Below are 18739 nucleotides of genomic sequence, written 5' to 3' on the forward strand. Positions count from 1 at the left end.
TCCAAATGGCAGCTTGAACAGTGGGCCCTGGCTCTGCAAGGCGGTTTGAAAGTATCTCCAGGGATGTGCTTCATAAAGACTTGTAAGGTAGAAAAACCCTCTCTCTGTCTGTCTCCCTCTTTCCCTCTCTCTCTTTTACACACACACACACACACACACACACACCACACACAACACACACATACACACACATACACATACACACACAGACACACACATACACATACACACACAGACACATACACACACAGACACAAAACACATGCCTCCCTCCAGGTGGGCCAGGGCCAGTCCTGCCACAGTGACAGGGGAGGGCTGGGGACAAGAGGACACACAAGGACAGAAGCTGGCACTGGGGACACTTTAAGGGCCTGGGCAGGAGGCAGGAGGGGTTGATTTTCCAAACACCCACTTCCTCCCCCATTTATTTGCCCCTGACAGCAGAGCCCAGCCCTTGAAGGCACCCAGGGAAAGGGCCGGCGTGAGCATGAAAAGCAGGCCTCCGGAATGACTAATGCCCCACCGGGACAGGCCTGGCTCTGGCCTGGCTGCCCGCCAGAGAGTCCACAGCCACTTTCCAAGGACAGCAAGGGCAAGCGTTCCTGACAAGATTCCCTGAGGACCATCCCTTCCCAGCCCTGACCTTCCCCGGGGCTCCCCCAAGGGGCCCGTGAGGCCCTGCGTGAGGATGTCCAGGGGCCCAGAGGCTGAGTCACTCCCTTGGGGCCAACCTGGGTCATGGCAAGTTTGTTATCTCAAGGACAAGTTCTCAGACCCCTTATCCAGCCATCCCCACCCAAAACAAACTAAAAGTAAGGCCTCTCCAGCAAATCGGCTTCCTGGGGGTCTCCAGACTCAGGCCCTGCCCCCCAGGGTGAGGTGCCATGTGCCCCAGGAGGGCAGTGTACATACATTATACATGTATGTTCAACACATGTGGGCAGACCCACTGCTCCTCCCTTCCCAGCCGTGGGGGGCCAGCTTCCTCTGGGCCAAGCCCCCCATAAGCCTCCTTCTCTCTCCTTCAGCAGCCCCCCCAGGGAGCCCAAGGCAGGGGCCTCCTGCAGAGCCATTTCCTGGGGCGGCAGAGGTGGGAGCCATCCTCCCAGAGTCCTCGGAGGGGGTGAAGGGGAGGTGGGGAAAGGGCGACTGGGCAGAGCCAGGTCACCCCAGCAGGAGGCCACAGCACAGAGCTCTGGGCTGCTCCAAGTTTTTCATGTGCCTTCTGGGGGAGGAAGTGTCAAAGCCATTTCAAAAGCTGGGGGAGTCCCAGGGAAGGGGCCTCATTCTCCATGAGGAGGGGGGATTTCAAAGGAGACCCTGCTATTGAAAGGTTTCCAAAGACCCTCGCCTTTCTATCAGATCCAAATCACTCCCCTCCAAGCAGCAGCCAGGAGAGGGGTGCTGGGAAAATGTTTCCAAGGAGACATGTCCCTGAGTCATCATAACTCCCAGGGTCTCTGGGCTGCAGAGCCATGCAGAGGCCCCCGCTATAAAAAGGCCGGTTTACCGCCCCCCAGGGGAGCTCTCCAGCAGTCCGGGTCCCAGGGGAGGCCTGCCTCAGACCCCCAAGTGCCCTGAGTTTATGAGAAGGCTGCAGAGCTGAACAGGGCCACTTCTACCCACCAAGTCCCCCTGGTGCCACTAAGGGGGACTTTTACCCCCGTCAGCGGCAGGGCAGCCACTCTGGGCTTGGACCATTTAGCAGGAGAAGCCATCCACTGGGACACTGGGCCCCAACAGATTTAGTGGGATTGCAGAGCCAGCCCCAAACCAGGCCTGCAGTGCCTGCCTCTCACCATTTCCCCAGCAGCCTTCCCAAGTCCCCAGGGCCAGCCAGAATCACAGCACAAGCCACATCTAAGTTCCATCAACTCCTTCTCTTCTCCCCCTGCCCTGTTCACTCACCCTAGGACCACACCAGGTGGGTCTTCGTTCTCTTCCCAACTGGTTCCTTCTCAACACCGCAGCCAGATTCATCTTCCTAAGGCTCAGGCCAGGATATACCCTGCTCCGAAACCTTCAATGGCTCCCTAGTGCTTAAGTCCAAGGTTTAAACTCAGGTACCCACAGGGACCAGGCTGGAGACTTAACTGAGCAAGACCATGATGCCTGGGAATGCATGCCTTGCCTACAGGAAACTGCTGCTGCTGCTAAGTCACGCCAGGTGGGAAATGATGATTGCGGGAATGTGAAGCCCTGGCTGCCACCTCTTGTGGTTTTTCAAGAGAAGCCTAGTAAACCATAGCCAAGGGGCCCCCAAAGTTGGACCCTGGCCTACGGGGTGAAGGACAAACCCTAACCCCTCCACTTGGTATCGGAGGTGCTCCATGGCTCACCCCAACCCCCTCCCCATTCTCACTCCCCACAATGCCTCAGTCTTGGCCAAGCCAAGCACCTACAGCCCCCCAGACTCACCTGCTCTGCTCACCCCCCATCCTGCTATAGGCAGTGGCTCACCACCCTCGCAGCCTGGCAGAAACACATTGTTCCAGAGCCTCCTCCTGATGTTCAGCCATCTCTCCGAAGGCAACGTCCCCCCTCTTCATCCTTCAATGCCCAGGGGGCCCTGTTCTGGGAGCACCCACATCACTGCACTGCAGTTACCTGCATGCCCATCAGCCTTCCCCTGGAGAGGGAACCCTGAGGTCTCTCCCACCACAGGCCCTGGCAGGGGCTCCAAACACAATGGAGGGACCTTAGCTGTGTTTCAGACTCTGCCTCCATTACTCAGGCTGGAAGGACTTGGGTAAGTCACGTAACCTCTCTAAGCCCCGGGTTCCTCATCTGTCAGATGGGGAACTAATGCCCATGTAAAGTGCCTGGCACACAGAAAGGCTGAGTCAGTAGCAGCTGTTAGCATCCTTATTCAATGTGACCTCTTTGCTGCATGCTATGTGCAGTGTCTTCTATGGGATGATCTCTGAAGCAGAGACCATGTCCCCTGTACTCCCGTCACCCACAGAGACCGCTGCAACTCTCAACATGCCATAGGTGCTCAGTCAAGGTCCTCTGGTAGACTGCGTTGATGAGGCTTGGGGAGGGCAGGCAGGTAGGGAGTGCAGGTTAGAGCGAGAGGGACTGCCCAGCCACCGGAGGTCTGGCTCACCCGGGGTTCCATGCCGCAGTGAACTGGAATCTGCACTCGGGGTCCAACCAACCACTCCCTGCTGCCTGCTCTCCAGGCCTCCAACTCCCACGTTCCTGGGCTCCAGGTCAGCTGACAGTGCTGCAGGGCAGGAATGGGCAAGGGGACCTGTCCAGCCCCCCAGCCAAGGCGACTTCCCTCAGAAGCCCGGCCCACAGCTCATACACAGGCCCAAATGCCCCTCACACCCTCCTTTTGTGTTTCCCACAACTCTAGTTAAGAGCAACCCCCTTGCCTTGCACTTGAGGACACATAGCTTCCAGGCTCTGCACTAAAGGCAAGGTGGAAGAGAGGAGGGAGGGGGCAGAAACACCTCAGAAATCACTGCGGTCCAATTAGCCAGGCTTGCGCCCTTCATGCTTACAAACAGGAACGCGCATTAACACCTGCTACAAAAGCAAACATTTTTAGATATCTTCATCTTCACCTCCCTGACACTCCGTGAAAGGACTCTCAGCAGCCAGTGACTGACAGGGGAGTGCTCCTTCTTATCCTTCAGCAGGGGGCTTTCGGACGGAGAAATTAAGAAGCCACCAATCTGCCTGTCAGGCCAAGCTCCCACGGCCCCCACCTGCTCTTCCTGGGCCCCTCCTCCCCACTCTCCACCAGGTGAGCCCCACCATACACACGACTGCGAGTCAGTGGCTGCAGGAGACTGGCTCCAAGGCACTGGGGGCAGAGGCTGTCAGATAGGTTGGGGGTCAGGGGGACTGGCCAATGCTGTGGCTAGGTAGGGACCAGGGGACCCATACCTGCCCTGAGAGCACCTTCACTAAAGAAGGGCCTTTGCAGTGCAAACCTTAAACAAAACCTTGATGGCTGTACAAATTTGGAGCAAACTCCAACTCTCATACACCACTGGTGGGGGCGTTAAGTCCATACAACCACTTCAGAAATGTATTTGTCAGTATTTACTAAAGGTGAACATCATTTAACCTGTGACTCAGCAAGTCCATCCAAATCCTATATTCCCATTTTATATACATATTTACATATATAAAGAATATAGTATATAACAGTATATAATGTATTATATATAAACACAAAATATAATATCTATATATCCCTATAATCACAATAAAATCACATACATATGTTCATCAGTAGATATGTACATGGGGCCAGGTATGGTGACTCATGCCTGTAATCCCAGAAATTCAGGAGGCTGAGATGGGCAGATCACTTGAGGTCAGGAGTTTGAGACCAGCCTGGCCAACATAGTGAAACCCTGTCTCTACTAAAAATACAAAAAAATTAGCCAGGGGCGATGCTGCATGCCTGTAGTCCCAGCTGCCTGGGAGGCTGAGGCAGGAGAATCACTTGAACCTGGGAGGCGGAGGTTGCAGTGAGCAGAGATCGTGCCACTGCACTCCAGCCTGGGTGACAGAGTGAGACTCTGTCTCAAAAAAAACCAAACCAAACCAAAACAAAACAAAAGAAGACATGTCCATGAATACGCCAGCACTATTTCAGAATGGGCCCATCAAGAATCAAACAGATAAAGAGTGGTTGGCATGCTCCTGTGACAGATTATTATACACCAATGAGAGGCATGATCTCCAACTAGAGGCAATAATGTGAAAAGTGAAAGATGTCAGGTGCAAACGAGTAGAAACTGTGATTCCATTTCCATAAAGTAGAAATCAGGCAAAACCAACCTATATTATTAGACAACAGCATCGTGATGACCTGTTGGTGGTAAGGGAGGGCCTGAAGGAGCCCAAGAGGGAAGCTTCTGAAATGCTGGAAATAGTCTGTTTCTTGATCTGTGTGTGGGTTACACAAGTGTGTTTAGTTCATGAAAATTCATTAAGCTGCTCACTTATGAGAAGTTTTCTAAATGTACGCAGTAAAGGGTTTTGTAAACCAGTACTCCGATGGCATAGCTATTAAGACAACAATGAAAAGATGCTAGAAGAAGAAAAACAGAGATGAAGTAAAGATGAAGTTCAGGCCAGGCGTGGTGGCTCACGCCTATAATCCCAGCACTTTGGGAGGCCGAGGCGGGTGGATCACAAAGTCAGGAGTTCAAGACCAGCCTGACCAAGATGGTGAAAAATTAGCCAGGCGCAGTGGCAGGTGCCTGTAATCCCAGCTACTTGGGAGGCTGAGGCAGGAGAATCGCTTGAACCCGGGTGGCAGAGGTTGCAGTGAGCAAAGATTGCACCACTGCACTCCAGCCTGGGCAACAGAGTGAGGTTCCGTCTAAAATAAAAAATTAACAAAAAGATGAAGTTCAACCCATAACTGCAACTTCACTGCTCAGACTAGAGTCTTGGAGAAAGTGATCACATGTCCAACAAAGACCCAGGGTACCAGGCTTCTTGAAGCTCTCCCAGGCCCCAGCCCATCCCAGGCCAGCCCCTTCCCTTAGAACCTCCATGCCTATCAGAACATCAGAACATCCAGCTGTGCCCTCTCCTACAATGAGGGCACCCCTAGCTGCCAAGGAGACCACATCCACCCATCCAAGGTAGAGGGGACTTCACAGCTTCCCGGGTCTCTTGTGCCAAGTGTGTGAACTCCATAGAACTTTGCAAGCTGCCCTTCTAGAGAGGCTGAATTTTCCAAAGTCCAAAACCACTTGAAGAGGAATGGGAAAAGTACTGAAATAACTTTGTAAGCGTTCTGTTTTGACAATGTGCCTGAGGAATTCACCATGTTGAGTAGGGAAATGTGAGCAGTTAAATCTATTCAATGTCATGACACACAAAATTGAAGCATAATTGCTCCTGAGTGCTTGACAACTGGAAAGCACTTTGTTTCAGAAACGGAGGGAAATTTATGCTGGAAAATGGAAGAGATTGTCAAAAGTTTGATTATAATGTGAGTGGAGCTGCGACAAGAAGGCTCAGATGGAGAAAGGGCCCCCATTCTGACATTTTCACTCCCATGTACAATGTCTCAGAAACAGCAGCAGTGACTCTGTCCTTTGGCCTAAAAGCCAGTAAAATGATGATTGGAACCGCAAATTTAAAACCCCAAAGAGTAGCTCCAGCATGGCTGGGAGGAAACGCTCTCTTACCAATCATGTGGTTGGCAACGTGGATTTGGATCTCTCTCTCGTTCTCGAAGGTCATCTGGCACTTGATGCACTGGTATGTCTTTTTCTGTTTGGAAACCAAAAATAAAAGATTTAGAGAGGCAGGAGGTAGGAAAAAGGAGAAAGCAAAAGTTCCTAGGGGGCCTGGGTCAAGACTTTCCAGAATGGTTCCAGTCCCCTCCTAGGTCTCCCCAGGCCATTCTCTTCCCACCTTCCTCTAAATCCAGCTCTACCAGACTGAGGAAGGGGCATTAAGCTACATTCCAAGGGAGCTGCTTCTCTGCTAGATCTGGGAAAACTGCCATCTCAAGGTGAAGCTTTAAGGGAGCTGAGGGGAGTCCTCCTTGCTTAGAAGGGCAAATCCATCTACCCATGACCCCATCCATCCAAACATCCACCCATCCATCCTCCATCTACCCATCCACCCATCCACCCATCTACATACACAATCACCCATCTACCCATTCATCCATTTACATACACACCCATCCATCCACCCATTCATCTATCCATCTACCATCCATCCCCCATCTACCCATCCATCCATATACCCATCCATCCATCTACATACACACCCACCAATAGACCCATCCATCCATCCTCCATCTACCCATCCATCCATATACCCATCCATCCATCTACATGTACACCCACCAATAGACCCATCCATCCATCCTCCATCTACCCATCCATCCATCTACATAATACCCACCCATCCTCCATCTACCTATCCATTCATCTACATACACACCCACCTATCCACCCATCCATCCATCCTCCATCTACCCATCAATCCATTTTCCATCTACCCATCCATCCATCTACTCCACCTATCCATCCATCCTCCATCTACCCATCCATCCATCTACATACATACCCACCCATCCATCCTCCATCTACCCATCCATCCATCTACATACATACCCACCCATCCATCCATCCTCCATCTACCTATCCATCCATATACTCCACCCATCCATCCATCCTCCATCTACCCATCCATCCATCTACATACATACCCACCCATCCATCCTCCATCTACCCATTCATCTGTCTATATACATACCCACCCATCCACCCATCAATCCATCCTCCATCTACCCATCCATCCATCTATTCCACCCATCCATCCATCCTCCATCTACCCATCCATTTATCTATACTCACTCACCCACCCACCCATACTCCATCTACCCATCCGTCTCCCCATCCATACATCTACACACACACATACCCATCTACCCATTCATCCATCCTCCATCTACCCATCCATCCATCCATCCATCTTCTATCTACCCGCCCATCCATCTACATAAACACCCACCCACCCATCCACCCATCTACATACATACCCACCTATCTACCCAGTCATCCATTTACATACACACCCATCCATTCACCCATTCATCCATCCATCCACCCATCCATCCTCCATCTACCCATCTATCCATATACCCATCCACCCATCTACATACACACCCACCAATAGACCCATCCATCCATCCTCCATCTACCCATCCATCCATCTACTCCACCCATCCATCCATCCTCCATCTACCTATCCATCCATCTACATACATACCCACCCATCCATCTTCCATCTACCCATCCATTCATCTATATACATACCCACCCATCCACCTATCCATCCACCCTCCATCTACCCATCCATCCATCTACTCCAACCATCCATCCATCCTTCACCTACCCATCCATCCATCTACATACATACCCACCCATCCACCCATCCATCCATCCTTCATCTACCCACCCATTTATCTATATACTCACACACCCATCCACCCATACTCCATCTACCCATCCATCTCCCTATCCACACATCTACACACACACATACCCATCTACCCATTCATCCATCTTCCATCTACCCACCCATCCATCCTCTATCTACCCACCCATCCATCTACATACACATCCACCCATCTACCCATTCATCCACACACACATCCACCCATCCACGCATACACCCACCCATCCATCCATCTATTCACCCATCAGTCTATCCATCCATCCACCTACCTATTGTCTGTCTACCCATTCGTCCATCTACACACATATCCATCCATCCATCCATCCATCCATCCATCTATCTATTTTTCTACCTATCCAATAACCTTCTCATCCATTTACTTACCCTAATAACCATGTGGCTGAGCAGGGGACACTGTTCCTGCCAACTCTGGTGTTCAAGGGTGGCTAAGGAACTCCTCATCTGCCCTAAGCACAAATGACCCCAAGAGTTCCTACAGCTGGTTTCCACACACAGGGGCTAGTACCAGCTGCCTGTGGGAGCTGAGGGCAGAAAAACTGAGATGAGAAGCTTCAAAGCTTCTTGAAGAGTTGTTCCAAAGAGTGAACCTCACTCACACAACTAATCCCAGATGGTTCTGAAACACCCCAGGGACAGAGGTGGTGTTGCCCATCTGAGGGAAGGACTGTGGCTGTGGGGTTTTTTGAAGAAAGAGGGGTGGTATTGGGAATCACAATATCCAAGTTTTTTGAAGACCACTTTGGTTCCTGGGATGAGAGGGCTTCTCTTACTTCTGGAAAAGGGAGCAGGACTTCACACTTCTTGGCCAAGGTCCCATGCCCAACCCTCAACTATGCAGCCAGATGAACTACCAGGGAGCTTGACCATCTCAGCTCCTACTTCCCTCTTTATCATTCTGAAATGTTATGATGAGTTCTTGCATGGTGCACACTTTTCTTTCCTTTTACTTTTAAACTACCTGTGTCTTTATATTTATAGTCCAGGCCTGGTAGATAGCATTCAATTGAGTCTTGCTTTTTTCTTTGCATCTAATCTGACAATCTCTACCTTTTGATTGAAATTTCAACTCCATTTATACTTAGTGTAATTGTCAATATGGTTGATTTTAAATCCTACCATCTTTTGAATTAATTTCTATTTTATCCTACCTGTTCTCTGTTCCTATTTCCCTCTTTCCACCCACACCCACAGTTCCCTAAGTAACTACAGGCCTTTGCCTGTGCTGGTTCCTCTACGTGCAACACCCCCTCCATCCTTGACTCAATTCAAATGTCATCTCTTCTGAGAAGCCTTCTCTTTTCACCCCAGAATGGGTCCAGGACCCCCTCCACACCCCTGAACTTATGCTAAAGGACCCTGGGTAATTAATACATTGTTGTGTCATGGTGGATTGGCTCATCTGCTCCCCTCTTGCACCATGAGCACCCAGAGAGCCAGGAATGTGTTTTGTCTACCTTTGAGGCAGCACATGAAGTGCTTAACAAGCGTTTGCTGAACACATAAAGTTGCAGAATAACATATGCAGAGGAGTCTGTTCAGGCAGAAGTGACAAAGAGAACCAAAGATGACTTCAGTGTCCTGGACCCACACCACCCTAGCGCAGGCCTTACCTACAGTCAGTGCATAATAATTACTTAACTTTTATTACGATTATTATTGGCACTAAGAAAATGCTGCTTGAACAAATGAATGAATGAAGAAACAACTGGAAAAGCCGAAGCTGGATGCGTCAGGCTCCAGGACCCACTCTGACAAAACCAGGGGCCTTTCCCACAGTGTTTCAGAAGACCTGGGGGATTCGCTGTGTCCTGAGTACAGGCCACAGCCTGGGGCCCAGACACAGGCACTCTGCATGGAAAGGCCCTGGGAAGAGCTAGGTAAGTCGGGGGCAGGGTGGAGAGAAAGACAAGGCTGGGGAGTCCAGCCTTGCCACAGACAAAGGAAGACGTCCAGGCCACAAGGAGACTACAGGGCCTGAGGTCTTCTCAGGAGATGCAGCCCAGAGTACACATCTCAGGTCAACTCCAGGGCCATGGTCATGGAGAGGAACCACCTCGGGCGTCTCCAGCATCAAAACCATCCCTTTTGTCTCACATGTGCCCTCACCTACTCTGCTTGGCAAAGTGCAAGAGCCTTTGGTGGTTGAATGAATGAACGAATGAATGGAATGAGTGAATTAATGAATGAAGCACATCCCAGGAAGGAAAGCTTCATCACAAGGAAGCCCATGGGAGGCCTGCTGGATGAGGACCGCCCAGGCCTATAGGTGGGTGGGTGGGAGGAAGGGGTTGGTACCAACCAGCAGCAATGGCTGCGGGCAGACGACCACGTCCCCCCTCCAAGGATGGCGATTTGCTTGGGTGCAAGTCTCTAGAGGCTGCAGCCATGGCTGGTCCAGAGGCATGCAGGGAACAGTCCATGATCACAGTGACTTGGTTGATCTTCTCAGGGGCAGGTGAATAAAGGGAGCTCACTGTGCTTGGAAAATACATCCCCAGGGGCTTGGGCAGGAAAACAGGCTGCCCTCAAATGCCTCTCTGCCACCCCTTGGTAATAGGAAGAACACTGCCCAATAACTGAGCCCCTCCTGGTGGGGCACTGGGCTTCATAGGGTTCAGAGGGTTCCCAAGGGAGGGGCCGGGAGAAGGGCTGACCCCTCACATACAGACAAGACACACACAGATGTGCAAGCACACGTGTGCATTCACATGCTCACTTTCACCCCAACTCACCAGCAACACACAAGACCTTCACAGACACACCCGCAACCCCTACACACAGCAACCTGTAACACAGATACATATGTGCAACCCCCAGAGAAGCAGGGCCATCCACATGGGTGAACAAGGCCACACAGATGGGCATGTCCACACTCATCCAGAGACGCTGGATGAGTCAGCTCACTCACCGCAACCCCAGTACACACACCGGTACTCCCAAATACGCCCACAGACATGCACACAGCTTCTGACACAAGTATACATACAGACCCATCCCCACACATACCACACACCCTCATGTACACACATGTAGACTCATAAGTGCACACATGTGCACTCACACATAGGCACATACACACACAGGCTCACCAGCCCCCAAACCCTCCAAGCATGGCTGGACTCCAGTCCTCACCCCAACATCTATTCCTAGTCTGTCCCCACTCTCAACCCCCCTGGAGACCCCCTCCTCCTGCAGCTTCAGCCCCCACTAGGAGACATAATTACAGAAAGACAGAACTTGGCACTCAAAGCACCTCCCTTGCCATAAGCCCCTTCCCTGGGGCCCAGCCCAGGAGAACTAGAGCTGAGTTCCAGGGCCTGTGGCCAGGGCTGCCTCCCCCAACACAGCCCTGAGCAACTGCAGAGGGGGGCCCCGGGCAGGAAGAAAACACACTTGAGAATGGCAAAGACAGGAGAGGGAGGGCAGGGAAGAAATGGCCAGGCCCTTCAAGACAGGAAGGAGAGAAGGAAAAGCCAGCCAGAGCTGTTATATTTCCATGATCGTGAGCACTGCCAATGTTCACTGAGCACTTGCCATGTGTGGGCAGCATTTATGCTAAATACTCACAAACCCTCTGCAAGCTCCACCCTAGGGATAGGGTAAGTGGAGTTTCAAGAGGCTGCATCACTTGGTCAGAGCCTCTTGCTGGTGAGTAGGAGAACTGGAATTCGATGCCCACTGTCTGAGCTGCCATTCTCAGCTCCATGTCCCAGATCTGCTTCCAGGCCTGGTCTAGGTGACAGAAAGCTAGTGGGATCTGGATAGGCCCTCTAACCTTGATATCTGTTTACTTGGCTGTAAAATGGGTATGAGAACACCTGGGCTGTCCCACCCAGCAGAGAAAGGCACCGTGGGGATCTGCAGGATCAATGGATGGCCAGGGTCTGCCCGTGCTGGTCTCGAGTTGGGGTGATGTTGTCATTACCCATAAACAGAGGGGGAGGTGGAACTTCAATGCTTCATGCTCCAGCCGACAGCAGCCTCATCCCCACAGGAACCCAGTCCTCTGAGAGCTGGTTGCTATGGATACACTCCCGAGGGTCCCAGCCTGCCAGCCCCCAAGCCCCTGTGAAACCCCCAGAGTCTGTTCTTACATGAGTGGGTCCTCAGGGAGGGAAGGGCTGGGCTAACTGACATCTGGGCCCCTGTCCCCAGGTGTGCCCACGCAGGGGGCAAGGCCCCAGAGAATGCCGCCTTGGCTGGGGAGGTACCTGGGCTTTGTTTCTGCAACAGCCCATCTCCCCGGGCCTCTAGGCAGGCAGAGCCATGATTTTCAGCTCAACCCTGCTCACACAAGGCCCAAAGGCAGGGAGAGGAAGGCCTGGGGGCCCCCGAGAAACACGGTCCCCTTGAGTTTCAGTCCCTGCACAGCCGCGCACAGCTGTGCATCCTTGGGTATATGGCATCACCTTTCTGAGCTGGAGCCCCTCTTTGCCAAAACACAGGCCACAGCAAGGTTCCTGGATTGTTGCTACAGAGATGACCTAAAAGTTGGTGCCCAGCAGAGCACCACTCACATAGTAGGGGCTTTCACAAAGTGGTGCTTGATAAAAGTGGTGCTTGATGCCGGATGCAGAGCACTCCAGGGAGGCTCACACAGCCCAAGGCTTTGGAGGCTCTAGAAACAGCTCCCTGGCCATGAGAAAACCCAGCACCATGGTGGGCAGTGCCAGAAAGGGAGGGGTGATCCGGGTTGAGGGGCACCCAGGAGAAGCAGGCACAGTGACCCAGCCCAGCTGCACTGCCCCACAGCCTGAGCACAGCTGTGACCACCCGGAACCCCACCCCAGCTGGCCTTTCCCTTCTTGCAGCCAGGATGTGGTCCAGAGCTGCTGGGTGGACTGTTGGTCAAGACCAGGGGCTGTGGTGCAGATGCTGCCTGCCTGGGTTCAAGTCTCCTCTCAGCTCTCGAAAGCTGGGGGCTTGAGGCAAGCAACCTCATTGTGCTATGCCTCAGTTTCCTCACTTACAACATGAAATATTGTAAGGATTAAATAGAAAGTGCTTGGCAAGTCCTTACTCCTCAATGAGTGTGGATTGCCATTGTAAAAGGGAAAAATATCAGCGACATTTACTATGTGCTTGGCACTTAATTTACACATTTAATCCTCAGAGCAAAACGCTAAGGTCAGCATGAGAAATAGTCACAATGGTTCACAAATGATGGGGAACAGGCAGTGACCAATCAGAGCAGATAATGGCTAAAAAACCAGAGAGGCCCCCCAGTTTCTCCCTAGATGCAGAGATGTCAGCCCAGGAGAGACTCTATTACTATTCCATTACTATCACTATTCATTACCACTGCCACTACCTCTGGCTTCGTAGTGGAACACAGAGGCCCAGAGAGGTCAAATTACCGCTGGGTCCTGGGAGAAGGAGATTTCAACCCAGGCCACCTGACTCCAGGGCCGAAACATTCCCTGAGAGCACCTATGCCCCCCCTAGAAAGGCTGAGGGGGACAGAGCGGGGCAGCAGAAACCAGTGCCCATGCTCAGCCCCTGGAGGGGGTCCTCCTGGGGCCCTGTTTAGAACCCTGGCTCAGACAAAGGGCCCTGAGAGGGTGGGGTATTGCTATAGCCCCTAAAAGGAGCTCTCCACTCCAGACAGGACTTTGAGGAGAGACTCCAGGCCCCAGCCAGACATGCAGCTCTGTTTCTTTTTCTTCCTTTCTTTCTTTTTTTTTTTTTTTTTTGAGATGGAGTCTTCCTCTGTCACCCAGGCTAGAATGCAGTGGTGTGATCTTGCCTCACTGCAACCTCTGCCTCCTGGGTTCAAGCAATTCTCCTGCCTCAGCCTCGTGAGTATCTGGGACTACAGGTGTATGCCACTATGCCCACCTAAATTTTTGTATTTTTAGTAGAGACGGGGTTTTACCGTGTTGGCCAGGATGGTCTCAATCTCCTGACCTCGTCATCCACCTGCCTCAGCCTCCCAAAGCGCTGGGATTACAGGCGTGAGCCACCGCACCTGGCTTTTTTTTTTTTTTTTTTTTTTAAGAGACAGGGTCCCACTCTGCCACCCAGGCTGAAATGCAATGGTGTGATCATAGCTAACTGCAGCCTTGATCTTCCAAACTCAAAAAGTGCTGGGACTATAGGTGTGAGCCACAGCACCCGGCCTCGCTATTTTCATTCAAGTTCTCCTCTCTTCAGGAAGATATCCACGGACGGGTCCCCTGGCCCTCTTGGCTCCCGTGGGCCTATGTGTAACACCAGAAGGCAAGGTCAGCAGGCACTGAGGCCCCTTCCACTGTGGGGTCCTCCCTTCACTCTCTCTGGCCCTCTTCTCTCCCCCTCTGCCCTCCTCACCCCCTCAAAATCACAGGGTCCCAGGAAAAACACCCTCAGCAAACACCCCTGTGTCCCAGCAGGCGCCTATGGCAGATGGCCCTTCCCCAAATCCTGCCTCCCTGCCAATGGTGCCAGCAGCGGTCCTTGAGGGAAAGATACTCCTGAGATCCGCCTGGCACCTCCTTGGTCTGGAAACAGACAACACAGACTCAATGGGAACCCCGCACCTGTGCTGTCTGACACCCAAGGGCCACACAGACTCCAGGCCCACCATTGGGTGCCCCTCAGCCCCTGTACCCAAGGCCTGTGTGGGCCCATCCATAGCCTAGACTTCTCCCCAGCTCATTGAAAGCCACTTATCATGGGCCTGTGGCTCCCTCTGGTCCACAAGTCCCAAGTCAGGGTCCATTTCTGGTTCTCCTTGGCTCCCAGGCACCTCCAAACATAATGGGTGCTTTGATGAACAGGGAAAATTTGATGAACGAATCAATCAGTCATTAACAATAACAGCAATTGAAACCATGTCGAAGGGCCTTCCACATACCAGCAACTGCACTAACTGAAATGATGCCACTGGTGATAAGAGTACCAGCTGGTGATGACAGCCAGCACCACTGAGCCATGAGTGCCGGGCTCTCGGCCCCTTGTGTGTGTGTGATCTCTATGAACTGTCAAAAGAATCCTGGATCTAAGGCCCAGAGAAGTCAGTGACTTGCCTAAGGAGACCCAATAAGCAAATGAGTATGTCATACCCCAGCTCAACAACAAAGACACAAGCCACCACCCATGGTGCCCTCACTGTGCATCAGCCACTGTGCCAGGCACGTTACCTGTATGATGTCCTCGGCCTCTTACAACAATTCTCTGAGGTTGGGACAATTATTATTCCCATTTTATACATTAGCACTTGACAAATGAGGCCCAGAGAGATAAATAACATGAGCCCATCACATGGCTGGAAAGGCAATGGCAGTGCTGAGGTTCAAACTCAAGGAGTCTACAGCACAGCAGTTGTGTTTTGCCACTGCGCGATAGCGCCGCTTCTTGGAAACACGGCACTCAGGGTACGTGGTTCCTGTGGGGACCAGAGGAGCCCCAAGGAGAGGAGCAGGGAGCAGGATGAGGTGGACTGCACTTACCCGGGGCACTGGTGACGTCTGGGTGCCTTTCCGGGGCCCACTGGTCTCCGGCGTGAGGTCATGGTGGTCCACCTGCATGTGGCTCTCCAGGTCTTCGGCACTCTCAAACTTGACACTGCACTCCGGGCAGCGGAGGCCGGCACAGGGCCGGTCGGCGGGCTCGGGCGGGGCCAGGCCACCCACCTGTCCGTTGGCGCTGCGGGCCATGCAGCCGGCGCAGAGGCCGTAGGGCAGCCCGTTGACGTCAAGCTTCACCAGGTCCTGCTTGCTGCGGAACTCCTTGAGGCACAGGGCGCACTTGTAGAGCTTCTGCAGCCCCTGGCCATTGGGGGAGGACGCCGCTGAGCTGCCCGCCAGCTTCTGCATGTGGAAGGTGCCGTGGATCTTGAGCTCAAGCGTGGAAGTGACTGTCTGCATGCAGACCACACAGCGGAAGCCCGTGAGTGAGTTGCGCAGGTCAGGGTGCATCTGGCAGTGCTCAATAAACTCCTCCTCGCTCTGCAGGGGCATCTTGCAGATGCGACAGGTGCCCGTGTCCAGGCTCTTGCTGTGGGTCACCTTGTGTTCGGTGAGCGTCAGCAGCGAAGGGAAGCGCTCACCACAGATGGGACACATGTAGTGCTTGGCAGGGCCCCGGTGCGTCTGCAGGTGCTCCCGTAGCCCGTTCTCCGAGAAGAAAGTCCGTGAACAAACGTTGCACTTGTGACTGCCCTTGATAAACTCAGCCTTCTTGCGTGAGCCATCATCCTCGCCTGGTCGGATATTGTGGTCCCGCAGCCGGTGATTCTGCAGCAGCACCTCCATGGTGTAGGCCGCCCCACAGATGTCACAGCCGTACATGGGCTCCGACGCGTCCACGTCATCCTCGCTGGCCTCATGGCTGTTAGGTGCCTCAGGGTTCTTAAGCAGAATGCCCTGCAGGTCAGCAGGCTCAGCTTTCTTGGTGGCCGTTGGGGGTACCCCATTGGCCGTGCCATTCTCGGTCGCAGCATCAAACACACAGTGCTTCTCCCGCAGGTGCTTCTCCAGCAGGATGATGGCGTGGAAGGCCTTGCTGCAGAACTTACAGTTATACTTCTTGCTGTGTGTGGTGATGTGGCACTGCAGCTCCACCTCGGTGCTAAAGGTCTCCCCACAGAAGATGCACTTGTGAGCCTTGGCCGGGTTGCCCAAGTGGCTGTGTTTGACGTGCACCTGCAGGTCAGCCTCCTTGCGGAAGTCCCAGTTGCAGGCCGTGCAGCGGTACATCTTCTTCTCATTGCTGTGCTTCACTGCCAGGTGCACCTGGATGGACACCTTGGAGTCAAAGACCTCCTGACACAGGGTGCAGTGGTACAACACAAAGGTGTGCATGTCCAGCAGGTGCTTCTGCAGGTCATCCACCGAGGAAAATTGCTTGTCGCAGCTCTCGCACACATAGTGGGTCGACGTGGTCATGTAATGCACTGTCAGGTGCTGCAGGAGGGACTCCTGGGAGTCAAAGTCCTCTTTGCACTGGGGGCACGCCTGCTTCCGCAGGAGCAGCTCCAGGTGCAGCTTCAGGTGGGTCTGGAAGCTCTCAAAGTTGGAGAACTTGAGGTCGCATTGATTGCAAGGATACTCCCCATTGGAGATAGAGTTGGCGCTTGCTGAGAGCCGCTGCCGCTTCGGGGAAGACACCTCCACGTCGGACGAGACTGGGCTCTGCTCAGCCTTGGACTTCTTGCTGTGGGCCAGTGGAATGTTCTTGTGGTTCTCCTTGATGTGCTTGGTGAGTTTCAGGATGGAGCCAAAGATGGGGGAGTTGGTGCAGTAGGGGCAGGAATAGACCTCCATGAAGGACTGCGTGGGCTGCACCACCGGAGACTCTAGTTTGGCACTGCCCACACTGCAGTGGGCCTGCTGGATGTGCTCGGTGAGGGAGGACTCAGTAAGGAAACCCATGGAGCACTGGTTGCAGAAGAAGGCATTATTACCGTCAGAGGGGTTGGCGTTGGGGCCGCAGTGGGAGACGCGGATGTGCTCCTGCAGGCTATTGATGTCGGCGAACATCTCGGGGCAGTAGTTGCAGTGGAAGGCAGAGATGTTGCCAAACTGCATCACAGGGTAGGCATGGTTCTTGTGCAGCTTGCGAACGTGCTCGTTGAGGTTGTAGAGGGTGGGCATGGAGTCCAGGCAGATCTGACACGTGTGGCTCTGCTGGGGCTTGTCTGCGTGGATGGTCTTCAGGTGGATCTCCAGCACGGCCAGGCTGTTAAAGTCCCTCTTGGAACAATAGGGGCAGCTATAGACCACCTTGGTCCAGCCCTGCCCGTCATCCCGCATCTTCTTCTGCCCCCGCAGCGGCTTCAAGGTGGAGTCCGGGGTGGAGCCGCGCTCCACAGAGGCGCTGGAGTCGGGTGTGGCGCTGCTCATGGAGGCCACGCTGCCCAGTACAGGGTCGGGACTGACACTGTGGTTGCTGGAGTCGGGCTGCCGGTGGCTGTCCAGGTGGCAGTAGACACCTTCCACTGAGGAGAACTGCTCAGGGCACATGGGGCACTTGTGTTTCTGGTTGGCGTGGGCTTGGTGGATATGGGCGAGCAGTGTGTTCTCGTCGACGAAGACCTCAGGGCAGTGGATGCACTGCAGGTCCGCCTTCTCGGACAGCTGCGGGTGGCGGGTGAGCACGTGCTTCTCCAGCTCCTCCGTCTGGCTGAAGGTGTCCTCGCAGTAGTCGCACATGAAGTCGTCCTTCTTGGCTTCCTTCTCCGACTTGGCCAGATGCTCCTTGTTCTTTTTGTGGGCCTGCATGTGGCTCTGCAGCGAGCTGGTGGAGGAGAAGCCGCGCTTGCACACAGTGCACTTGAAGGGCTTGCTGGAGCTGTGGGTCTTCAGGTGGATCTTGAGGTGGTCGCTGCGGGAGAAGGCTGCCTCGCACTCGTGGCAGTGATACTTCTTGTCGCCTGTATGCAGCTTGATGTGCCGGTCGCGGCTCCTCTTGTGCTTGAAGAGGCGGCTGCAGTAGGTGCACTTGAACGGCAGCTTGTCGCTGTGGATCTGCTCGTGCCTCTTCAAGTAGCTCAAGCGGATGAAGGACTTGTCGCAGAACTGGCAAGGGTATGGCAGGCCCGTGCCCCCTTCCTCCTCGCCGAGGCCGAGGTCACAACCATCTCCGATCATCTGCGTGGGTGATGCAACATCCTTGCTGGAGGGAGACGAGGCCACCCAGGAGAGTTGTGGGTCGTCATCACCATCTGCAAGAGAAGGCAGAGAGGATATTAGAGGCAATTCCCAGGGCTGCCGAGAAACAAGGACAGAGCCAGCTTCTCGACAGCACGCGGGCTGAGGCTGTGCAGCTGGCCAAC

The 18739-nt window shown here is 53.4% G+C and overlaps 1 protein-coding gene across 4 annotated transcripts in view; it reads right to left on the bottom strand.

Moving 5' to 3' along the window:
- ZNF423 (zinc finger protein 423) overlaps positions 1-18739 on the bottom strand; it is a 364614-nt gene that overhangs the window by 128753 nt on the left and 217122 nt on the right. For all 4 annotated transcript variants that reach the window (XM_055364252.2, XM_055364250.2, XM_055364251.2 and 1 more), the window contains 2 exons: positions 15414-18628; positions 6174-6258 (listed from right to left, as the gene is read on the bottom strand). In XM_055364252.2, coding sequence (XP_055220227.1) covers positions 6174-6258; positions 15414-18628 — 3300 coding nt within the window. The remainder of the gene's footprint in view (positions 1-6173; positions 6259-15413; positions 18629-18739) is intronic.

Source organism: Gorilla gorilla, chromosome 18 (assembly GCF_029281585.2).
Source record: "Gorilla gorilla gorilla isolate KB3781 chromosome 18, NHGRI_mGorGor1-v2.1_pri, whole genome shotgun sequence".
Classification (NCBI taxonomy): domain Eukaryota; kingdom Metazoa; phylum Chordata; class Mammalia; order Primates; family Hominidae; genus Gorilla; species Gorilla gorilla.